The 12,472-nt window shown below is 33.5% G+C and overlaps 1 protein-coding gene across 6 annotated transcripts in view; it reads right to left on the reverse strand.

Moving 5' to 3' along the window:
• The window catches only part of ARHGEF9 (Cdc42 guanine nucleotide exchange factor 9), a 153,294-nt gene that overhangs the window by 2,126 nt on the left and 138,696 nt on the right, over nucleotides 1-12,472 (reverse strand). For all 6 annotated transcript variants that reach the window (XM_023525014.1, XM_011383361.2, XM_023525012.1 and 3 more), the window contains one exon: nucleotides 9,846-9,914. In XM_023525014.1, coding sequence (XP_023380782.1) covers nucleotides 9,846-9,914 — 69 coding nt within the window. The remainder of the gene's footprint in view (nucleotides 1-9,845; nucleotides 9,915-12,472) is intronic.

A 12,472-nucleotide genomic window follows, 5' to 3' on the forward strand; every position in this document is an offset into this window, starting at 1 on the left:
GACTTATATTTCTCTGATGATTAGTGGTATTGAACACATTTTCATATATCTGTTGGCCATCTGTATGTCTTCTTTGGAAAAATGTCTATTCAGGTCCTGTGTCCATTTTTTAATCGGACTACTTGTTTTTTGCTATTGAGTTGGTTATATACTTTGAATTTTAGTCTCTTATCAGATATATGGTTTGCAAATATTTTCTCCTATATCATAGGTTGTCTTTTCATTGTGTTGTTTCTTTTGCTGCGTAGAGCTTTGTAGTTTGATGTAGTCCTATCTGTTCATTTTTGTTTCCGTTGCTTGTGCTTTTGATGTTGTATTAAAAAACTCATTGCCAAGACTAATGTCAAGAATTTTCCCTTTGTTTTCTTCTAGGAATTTCATGGTATTGGGTCTTATAACCAAGTCTTTAATCCATTTCAAGTTAAGTTTTGTGAGTGAGATAAGATAGAGGTCCAATACATTCTTTGCATGTGAATATTAAATTTTCCCAATACAATTTATAGAAGAGACTATCCTTTACCCACTAAGTGCTCGTGGTGTCCTGACAAATATTAGTTGGCTATAAATGTGGGTTTATAATTGTGGATTTATAATTCTGTTCCATTGCTTTATATGTTGGTTTTTATGCCAGTACCATACTGTTTTGATTACCATAGTTTTGTAATATAGTTTGAAATTGGGAAGTGTAAGATATTCCCAGATTTGTTCTTCTTTCTCAGGATAGCTTTGGTTATTTGGGGTCTTTTGTGGTTCCATATGAATTTTAGAATTGTTTTACCTACTTCTGTGAAAAATGCCATGGAATTTGAGTTAGGGATTTCATTGAATCTATAGATGGTTTTGGGTAGTAAGGACATTTTCACAATATTAATTCTTATGATCCATTAACATAAAATAGTTTTCCATTCATTTTTGTCTTTTTCAATTTCTTTCATAAGTATCTAATAGCTTTCATTGTACAAATCTTTAACTTCCTTGGCTCTTTTGTCAAATATTAATTGACGGTATATACATGAGTTTATTTCTGGGCTCTAGATTCTCTTCCATTAGTCTATGTAACTGTATTTTTTTCCAATACCATACTGTTTTGAATATTATAGCATTGTAATATAATTTGAAGTCAGGAACTGTGATGCTTCTAGTTTTGTTCTTTCTCAGAATTGCTTTGGTCATTCAAAGTCTTTTATGATTTCATAGGAATTTCAGGATTGTGTTTTCTATTTCTGTTAAAAATGCCATTGGAAAAACAGTATGGAGGTTCCTCAAAAACTAAGAATTGATCTACCATATGATCCAGTAATCCCTCTACTGGGTATTTACCCCAAAGACTTGAAAACTCATATCCATAAAGATATTTGCACACCAATGTTCAGAGCAGCATTATTCAGAGTGGCCAGGACGTGGAAGCAACCAAAATGTCCTATGGTAGATGACTGGCTAAAGAAGCTGTGGTACATATATACAATGGAATATTAGCCATAAGAAGAGATGAAATACTGCCATTTGCAACAACATGGATAGACCTCGAGATCATCATGCTAAGCGAAATAAGCCAGACAGGAAAAGTTGAAAATCACATGATAGCATTTATATGTGGGATATAAACCTAAAAGCAACAAATGAACAGGACAAACAAACAGAGACTCATGGACATGGACTACAGACTAGTGGTTACCAGAAGGTAGTAGGTAGGGTAGATGAGGTAAAGGGGTCAAATATAGGGGAGTAAGAGGAGGGTGAAGTAGGTAAAGGGGATCAAATATAAGGTAGCTGAAGGAAACTGGACTTTGAGTGGTAAACATTCAATAGAATATACAGATGTCAAATTATAATGTATACCCAAAAATTATATAATTGTATTAACCAATGTTACCCCAATAAACTTAATTTAAAAAAAAATAAATAAAATATAAATGCCATTGGAAACTTGAGAGAAAATGCACTGAATCTATAGATGGCTTTGGGTAGTACAGAAATTTTAACAGTATTAATTCTTCCAATCAAGGAACACAGGATATCTTCCATTTTTGTGTCTTCTTCAAATTTTTTCATAGATGCCTTAGGGTTTTCAGTGTACACATCTTTCACCTCTTTGGTTAGATATAATCCTAAGTATTTTTTTTTATCATTTTTGATACTATTGTAAGTGGATTGTTTTTATTTTTCAGATAGTTCATTGTTGTATAAAATGCTAGTGAACTTTGTATGTTGATATTGCATCTTACAACCTTATTGAATTCATTGATTAGATTTAACAGTTTTTGGTGGTGTCTCTAGGATTTTCTATATATAAAAACTTGTCATAGGCAAGAGAGAATTAATGTTAACTTTCTCTTTTGTGATTCAGAGGTAATTTTTATTTCTTTTTCTTGCCTGATTGCTCTGCCTAGGATCCAGTACTATGTGGTATAGAAGTGGTGAGAGTTGGAACCATTCTGTTGTTCTTCATCTTATAAAAATAGCTGTCAACCTTTCATCATTGAGTATGATGTTAGCTGTGGGTTTGTCACATATGGCCTTTATTATGTTGATGTAAGTTCTTTCTATACCTAATTTTTGAGAGTTAACATAAAAGAATGTTGAATTTTGTCAAATGCTTTTTCAGCATCTATTGAGATGATCATTTTTTTTGTCTTTTTTTTCTATTAATGTGGTGTATCATACTTACTAATTTGCATATGTCAAACCAGTTTTGCATCCTAGGGATGCATACAACTTGATGATGCTGTATGATCATTTTAATGTGCTGTTAAATTTTGTTTCCTAAGAATTTTTGCATCTATATTCATCAGGGATATTGGCCTATATTGTACTGTAGTGTCTTTCTCTGGCTTTGGTATCCGGGTAATCCTGGCCTTGTAAAATGAGTTTGGGAATGTTCCCTCCACTTCATGTCTTTGGAAGAGTTTGAAAAGGACTGGTATTAAATATTCTTTAAATGTTTCATAGAATTTTCATAGAATTAAACCATCTGGTCCTGAGCTTTTCTGTGTTGGCATGTATTTTCTTTTTATGACTGCTTCAATCTTTTTACTTGTTATTGGTATGTTCAGATTTTTTATTTCTTTATGATTCAGTTTTGGTACATTGTATGTTTCTTGTAATTTATTCATTTCTTCTACGTTACCCAATTTGTTGGTGTATAATTGTTCATATTATTCTCTTATGATTCTTTTTATTTCTGTGGTATCATTTATAATATCTTCTGTTTAATTTCTGATTTTGAGTCTTCTCTTCATTTTTAGTCCATCTACGTTTTGTCAACTTTATCTTTTCAAAAAGCCAGTTTTTAATTTCATTGATATTCTCTATTGTTTTTTGGTCCTTATTTTACTTATTTCTGCTCTGATCATTATTTCCTTTTTTCTTGCTAAATTTGGGCTTTTTTTCTTCTTTTTCTTGTTCCTTGAGTTATAAAGTTAGGTTGCTTATTTGAAATCTTACTTTTTTTTTTTTCTGTGTAGGTGTTTATGGCTATAAACTTTCCTCCTAAAATTGCTTTTCCTGTATCCTATAACTTTTGGTATATTGTGTTTACATTTTCATTCATCTCATGATATTCTTTTTATTTCCCCTTTGATTTCTTCTTTGACCCATTGGCCATTTGTGTGTTGTTTAATTTCCACAAATTTGTGAATTTTCCAGCTTCCCTCCTGTTACTGATTTCAAGTCTCATACCACTGTGGTTGGAAAATATGTTTGATATAATTTGTCTTCTTAAATTTGCTAAGACTTGTTTTGTGACCTAACACATGATATACTGGAGAATGTTGCACGTGGGCTTGAGAAAAATGTGAAATCTGCTGTTGGATAGAATGTTCTTTTTATGTCTGTTAGGTCCATGTGGTCTAAATATATTATCAGTCCAATATTCTCAATCATTCTTGTCTTGGTGATTTAGCAATTGTTGAAAGTGGTGTATTAAAATCTCCTACTATTATTGTATCATTGTCTGTTTCTTCCTTCAGATCTACTAGTAATTTGCTTAATATACTTAGGTGATCCAATCAATTTTGGGCACATATATATTTACAATTATTATATCCTCTTGATGAATTATTTTTTATCATTACATAATGATCTTCTTTGTCTTTTGTGAGTTTTTGACTTATCGACTATTTCTCTGATATAAGTATAGCTACCTTTGCTCTGTTTTGATTTCCACTCGTATGGAATATCTTTTCCTATCTCTGTAGTTTAAGGCTATGTGTATTCTCAAAGATGAACTGAGACTTCTGTAGGCAGTATACAGTTGTGTCTTGGTTCTTTTTAACCCATCCAGTCACTCTATTGTGTTAATATGAGAATTTTATCTATTTACATTTAAAGTAATTATTGACAGGTAAGGAATTACTATTGCCATCTTATTATTTTCTGGCTGTCTTGTAGTTTCTTTGTTCCTTTCTTCCTCTCTTGTTATCTTCCTATATGAATTGATGATTTTCCATAGTGGTATGCTTTGATGCATCTCTCTTTTTCTTTTGTATATCTACTGTAGGTACTTGCTTATGGTTACAATGAGGCTAATATAAAATATCTTATATTTACAATAATATATTTTATGTTGATAACAAATTAACTTTGACTACATATAAACATTCTACACTCTTAATTCTCCCCACCACAATTTGTTTTTGATGTCATAGTTTTCGACTTTTTATTACCTATTAACAAAAAAAGTACCTATAGCTATTTTTAATCCCTTTGTCCTTTATCGTTTATAGTATATTTAAACAATTAGCATACCACCATATTAGATTATTCTGAATTAAGACATATACTTACTTTTACTCTTGTATTTATAGTCATGTTTTCATGTTACTAATTAGTGGCCTTTCATTTCAGCTTGAAGAACTCCTTCCATCCTCTGACTATTTCCTAACTACCAATTTGTACTTCTTAACCCCTTCACCATTTTCACTTAGCCTTGCCTCTCCAATTTGTCAAAGTCACTGTTCTTTAGGAGAAAGACAGCAGAAATCCTTGACATCTGTCAATCACCAGTTTATTCTCTGTATCTATGAGTGTATTTTCATTTTGTTTATTTTATTTTTTTAGATTTCATATGTAAGTGAAATTATACATCATTTTTCTTTCTCTGTCTGACTTATTTCACTTAGTACAATACTCTCTAGGTCCATCCATGTAGTTGCAAAATAGTCATGGGGCTGTAAAGTACAGCATAGGAAATATGGTCACTAACATTGTAATAACCATGTTTAGTGCTAGATGGGTACGTAATCAGGGGATCACTTCATAAATTAATGTCTAACCATTACACTATACACCTGAAACTAATATAAAATAATATTGAATATCAACTCTAATTGAAAAAGAAAAATTAAAAGAAAAGAGTTTTCAGCATTTCTTATAAAACAAGTCTAGTGATGATGAACTCTCACTCCCCATCTCTCCTTCTCTCCCTATCTCTCTCTCTCTCTCTCTCTCTCTCTGGGAAAGTCTCTTTCATTTAGGAAGGGCAACTTTCCTGGGCAGTCTTGCATTGCTGTCTTTGCATTTGAAGAAGCAGTCACCTCCTCTAGTCTTTACTGATTGGCTTCTTCTATGCATCCAATCATAGATTTTTTTTTCTCCAAAGGTTATCTGGAACTTCTCTGCTGGACTCCTGGACTTGAACAAAAGCACTCATCTGTGGGTGATTGTCAAAGTCGCTGTTCTTTAGGAGAAGGACAGCAGAAATCTTCTGCCATTTTGATGGCATCCTCTAAAACCAGTTTTCTAAGGTGGTGTCAGAAATATGAGGGTATTGGATGCCAACAAACAATATGGAGATATTAGGGAGGGAGTTTAAAGAGTTCTCATTTAAAATTTTTAATTAAGCTTTTCATTTTGAGATCATTGTAGATGTATATGCAGTTGTAGAGGAAATATAGAGATATGCTCTGTACCCTTTATTCAATTTCTCTAATGGTAACATTTTATGAAAGTATAGTACAATATTACAGCTAGGATATTATCCTTCTTACAGGACATAGTCAAGAGATATAACATTTCTATCATTACAAAGATCATTCTCATTACTCTTTTGTAATCACGCATACTTCTCTCCTGTCCCCATTCCCTCATTATCCCCTGGCAACCACTAATCTATTCCCCATTTCTGAATTATATCATTTCAAAACATTATATGAATGGATTTCTGTAATATGTACCCTTTGGCAATTGGATTTTCTCATTCATCATAATGTAATTCCTTTAAGATTCACCCAAGTTGTTGCATGTACCAATATCTGTCTCCCGATGAGTAATATGGTATGAGTGTACCATAGTTTGCTTAATTCTCTCTCACTGAAGGACATGTGGGTTGCTTCCAGTTTAGGCTATTATGAACAAACCTGCTATGAATATTTGTTTCGAGATTTTTATATGAAAATAAGTTTCGTTTCTCTGAGATAAATGTCTAGGAGTGTTAATTGCTGGGTCACATGACAGTTGTATGTTTCCTGTCTTAAGAAACTGCCCAACTATTTCCCAAAGTGGCTGTACCATTTTATATTCTCACAAGCAAGCTATAAATGACTCAATTTCTCTGCATCCTTGCCAGCATTTGGTGTTTTACTATTTTTTATTTTAGCCTTTCTAATTGGTATATAGTAATATCTTATTGTGATTTTAATTTGTATATCTCCAATGATCGATGATGTTGAACATCTTTTCATGTATTTAACTGCCATATATATATCTTCTTCAGTGAAATATCGGTTTGTCGTTTGTCGTTTTCTTGTTGGAATAGGTAGTTTTTTACTGTTGAGTTTTGAGAGTTCTTTACATATTCTACATACTAGTATTTTGTCAGAGATGTGGTTTGCAAATATTTTTCTAATCTATAGCTTGTGTTGTCATCACATGGTCTTTTGCGAGCAATATTTTCTATTTTGATGAGGTCCATTTTATCACATTTTTAATTTGTGGTTCAAGTTTTGGTGTTAAGTCTAAGAACTTCTTTGCCTAGCCATAGACGCTAAATTTTTTTCCTATTATTTTAAAGTTTTATAGCTTTAAATTTAAATCTATTTAAATTGATCCATTCTTAGTTAATTTTATAGGGTATGAATTTAATTGGAGGTTCTTTATGGTCAATGGAAGTCCAATTGCTTCAGCACCATTTGTTGAAAAGGTTATCCTTCTTCTATTGAATTGCTTTAGCATCTCTGTCAAAAATCAGTTGTGTATATTTGTGTAGGTCTATTTCTGGGTTCTCTATTTTGTTCCACTTATCTAATGTCTATACCTCTGCAAACAGCACACTATCTTGGTTACTGTAGCTATATAACTAGTGTTGAAATCAGGGTAGACTGCTTACTCCATCTTTATTCTTCTTTTTCAAGATTATTTCAATTATTCTAGGGTACTTATTTGATTTTGAGCTGGCCCTAAAGCCTCTGGAGATGGGGACTGTGCTCGTGGACCTAGGGAGCTCCATGATGACAGACTTAAACGCTTTAATGAATCAGGAATTAGCCACCAACTCCCAAGATGTTATAAATCAATTCTTAGAACTAAGGCAGTGTGAAAGGCAAATGTAAAATGTAAAGGCCTTCCTTGGAACTAAGCTCTGTCCTCTGCTTTTCTTCCAGCCAGGCTTCCCCTTCTCCAGAGCAGTATACTGAGTTGGTAAGGTCTCCTGGGATTACAGATGGGGTTGGAAGGGGATACCAGAATAATTACCTATCCAATTACATTGCACTAGAGAAGTCTTAACAACAATGCTCCTCATCACTTTCAGGAAGGAGTCATTGGAATAGTTAAGGAAGCTAGTTTTCATGGGTATCTGAAAGAACTCCCTTCCTGCTCTTCCCATGCACATGACATAACTATTCAATTACTAAGTTCGACAACTACTTCTACATGTGTAGAATCCTTGATTATCAAAATATATCAGTCACCACTGTCCTAGACTAGGAGAGTCTTGAAGACTAGACATAGAAATATGGGGAGAGATTTACAGAAATTCTGGGAGTTTTGAAACTAGATGACATTCTTTGAAGTCTCTAAGATTGCTGTGAAAGGTGGAAAGCTGCTCAGGTGAACCAGTGTTTAGACACTGGGAGATGAGAGAGGACATGAAAGGGATAGCCTTGAGACTAGACAGGGTGGGGAACGAATCTGACACAAAGGCTTGGTATAAGTGAACAGGACTGTTTCCTGGTTGCTTGCTTTGTGGATTTTCCCTAGCTTTAAGGGTTCTCAGTGAAAAGACCAGCCAGTATCAGATAAGCTTGAGGGAACCTGGAATGAGGTAGAAAGGCACCACCGCATCATGGCGTAGTGGGGACAGTGAAGAAAATCAGAGTGAGAGAAGCTCAGGAGGTGAGAGTCTCCAGTAGACAAAGGCAGGCTGCTAGGACAGTAGCCCCTTCGTAGCCTGAGGACTTTCCACATGCCTGGGGCTCTTTTCTGCTCATATCTCTGTCTAAAGAAGGAACACTTTCTCTCATAAGGCTCTTCTATACATACAGATCATATCTTTACTGTCATTAACTCCAGATTGCTTTGTAACACTATCTCTCACATTTTCACCCCCAAGAAGTTAGGAATGATCACCTTTAATTCCATATCTAAAAAGATATCACATTTCCATGATGAGAAAAAGAGCCAATGAGGGTCACCCAAGAGCAAAAAGCAATAAGCTGTTAAAGGATAGCTATGTCTAGCCAGAGGGGCTCTAACCGCATACACTACTTACTTGGAAATCAAATATTCATAGGCATCTTCAATGAAAAGGAGTATTGCTGGGAATAATTAAGGGTGCTTTATGTGACTGCTGGAATTTCAGGCAACTTGCATCTGACCATTTTGTAGGGTGACTCATTCTGAACCAGAGAGTCCACCAAGAAAGCACAAGGAAGGGCTTGGGGAAAGTAAGGTCTCATTAAGATTGCCTACTCCTGGGAGCAATGACTGTGGCTGTCAGTAATAGAAGCAATTGTCAATAATTGAGATGGGAGAAAAAAGTGAACTGTTCTTTTCCAAAATGGAGATTCAGCAGAACCTCGACATGGAGAGGAAAAAGCATTGGACTTAGAGTCGAGGTGACTTAGGTTCAATCGTTTCACTCAGAAGATCCTCAGTTTCCTTATTTGGAAAATGAGGATAATAATGCCTAACTTTTCAGGGTACCATAAAGATGAAACTAAAGAACTTATATAAAATGACTGGTACTGAATAGGCTCTCAAATAAACAGAGGGTAGCTCCTTCCCTTTGTTCAACTAAGCATTTTAATTTTGTCTAGTTTATAAAAATGAGAAGATAAAGCTTCATTTCATATTGAAATAGATTCTCAAGGTAGTTTTATTTTGTAAGTACTTAGTTTCTGGTTCAGAGAGAGAGAATGAATATCTGAATCTTCTATCCTAGTTAAGTTTGTCATTCTCCATTCTGATTAGGGATTCTTTATTTGGCAAATGCCTCCAAACCAATGAAAGAAAGTTATGCAAATATCTCTATTTATACTTATTAATAAATTCTATAGATTTACTATTGTCCACCAGTCTCTAAATTGTTAGTAATGTTTAGTTCTCTCTCTCTCTCTCTCGCATTTAAAAATTGAAAGAAACAGAGGTTCTATTTTTCTCCTGTAATAAATGAGCTATCTTTGAACAAGATTACTTTACACTATTCACTCTTAAACCTTAAACCTTTAAGACCATTCGCCATCTGTCATCAGGGACACCTGGGATCCAGATAGTCCTCATCATCCGAGGAGAACTTCAGCACAGAAATAAGCCTAATATGCAAGCACATAGCCTATGGCTTTCTAGTCTCACAAAGAGTGAGTGGGGCTGGGGAGAGGGAGTGTTAGTAAAAGGTAAAGCAGCTTTACCTTTTTGTTTAGAAACTTTTCTCACGGTCATTGCAGCCTGCCTCTTCTGGTTTTCAGAAATTTCAAAGCCTATAAACACAAAAACACATGATTTTGTTAAGAGAAACAGACCTTTGTTAAATGTATAAATTAGTACAACTTTTCAGGAAGAGAAATTTTAGCAAATTATATCCAAATTCTTGAAAAGCAAAAAGTAATCAGAAACCTGGACAAAGACTTAACTACAAAGATGCATTTCACAGTGAGAACATGAGTTAAAGGACTATTAGGTGGAAAATGGTTGAATAAAGTATGGTGTAAAGGAGAAAAATATTTCACAACCAAAAACAAAAATACAAAGAAAAGTAAATAATGAATCAAAAAAGATTACAAGAGAAACTGTATATAGAGATAACAAAAGTCTCGGAAGGAGGGAAAAAATTCAAATGGCAAAAATAAATTAATGAAATAACAGAAATGTCTATGCAAGGTTTCGCCCATTTTTAATTATTTGTTTTTTGCTATTAAATTATAGGAGTTCCTTATATATTTTGGAAATTAACCTCTTAACCATATATGTGGTTCAAAATATTTTCTCCCATTCTACAGGTTACTTTTTTATTATTATTATTATTTTCTGTGCTCTGCAGAAATATTTTAGTTTTATGTAGTCCCACTTGTCTATTTTTACTCTGTTGCCTATGTTTTTGGTATGATATTCAAAAACTCATCACCAGCACCAATGTCAAGAAGATTTTACCCTATGTTTTCTCCTAGGACGTTCATAGTTTCAGATCATACATTTAAGTCTTCAATCAATTTCAAGTTTGCATATATGTTATACCAAAGGAGTTCATTTTCATTCTTTTGCATATGGATATCCAGTTTTCCCAGCACCATTTGTTGAAGAAACCATCATTTCCTAATTGTGTATTCTTGGCACAATTTTTAAAGATATGTTGGCTCTATATGTGTGGGTTTATTTCTGGGCTCTCTAACCCTTGGTTTATTTATCTGCCATTATGGTAGTACCATACTGTTTTAATTACTGTAGCTTTGTTATACATTTTGAATCAGGAAGTGTGATACCTCCAGCTTTGTTCTTTTCTCCTAGATATCTCTAGCTATTATGGGTCTTTTGTCATTCTACATTAATTTTAGGATTGTTTTTCCTATTTCTATAAAAATGTCACTGGAGTTTTAATAGATTTGCATTAAATCTGTAGATTGCTTTGGGTAGAATGGACATTTTAACAGTATTAAGTATTCCAACCCATGAACACAAAATGTCTTTCTATTTATTTGGGTCTTCTTAATTTATTTTGGCAATGTTTTATAGTTTTCAGTATACAAGTCTTTCATCTCCTTGGTTAATTTATTCCTGAGCATTGTTATTCTTTTTAATGTGATTATAAATGTGATTGCTTACTAATTTCCTTTTCATATAGTTTGTTTTTAGTGTATAGAAACACAACTCACTTTTGTGTGTTGATTTTGTATCCTGCAAATTTACTAACTTCATTTATTGGTTGTAAGGGCTTTTTTGTGGCATCTTTGGGGGTTTCTATATATAAGATGGTATCATCTATAGACGAATAATTTTACTTATTCCTTTCTGATTTAGATGCCTTCATTTATCCATTGATTAATTCATTTTGTGTAATTGCTCTGGCGAGGGCTTCCACTAGTATGTTGAGTAGAAGTGGTGAAAGTGGGCATCCTTATTTTGTTCCCAATCTTAGAGAAAAAGCTTTCAGATTTTCCTCTTTGAGTATGATGTTAGCTATGAGCCTTTTATATATGGCCTTATTTTGTTCAGGTACATTTCTTCTATACCTACTTTGTTGAGAGATTTTATCACAAAAGGGTGATGAGCTTTATCAAATGCTTTTATACATCTATAGAGATGATCATGTAATTTTTATCCTTCATTTTGTTAATGCACTGTATCACACTAATTGATTTGCACATGTTGAACCATTCTTGCATCCCAGGGACAAATCCCACTTGGTTATGGTGTATGATGCTTTTGTGTTGTTGAATTCTATTTGCTATTGTTTTATTAAGAATTCTTCCATTATATTCTTCAAGGATATTAGCTTGAGGTTTTCTTTTCTTGTAGTGGAAGAGTTAATATTGTTAAAATGTCCATTCTGCCCAAAGCAATATATAGATTCAATGCGATCTTTCCAAAACTTCAATGACATTTTTACAGAAACAGAAAAAACAATCCTAAAATTCATGTGGAACCACAAAGACCCATAATAGCTAAAGCAATCTTGAGAGAACAAAGCAGGAAGCATCAGACCTTGTTTCAAAATATATTCAAAGCTACAGTAATTAAAACAGTATGATACTGGCATAAAGAAAGACATATAGGCCAATAGAATTGGATAGAGAGCCCAGAAATAAACTCACACATATATAGTCAAACAAGCGTGCCAAGAATACACAATTAGAAAAGGATAGTTTTCTCAACAAATGGTTAGGGAAAAACTGGATATCCAGATGCAAAAGAATGAAACCAACCTCCTATATTACACCATACATGAAAATCAATTCAAAGTGGACTGAAGACTTAAATGTATTACATGAAACTGTAAAACTCCTAGATGAAAACACAGGAAAACAGCTTCTTGACATTGGTT

Source organism: Pteropus vampyrus, unplaced genomic scaffold (assembly GCF_000151845.1).
Source record: "Pteropus vampyrus isolate Shadow unplaced genomic scaffold, Pvam_2.0 Scaffold516, whole genome shotgun sequence".
Lineage (NCBI taxonomy): Eukaryota > Metazoa > Chordata > Mammalia > Chiroptera > Pteropodidae > Pteropus > Pteropus vampyrus.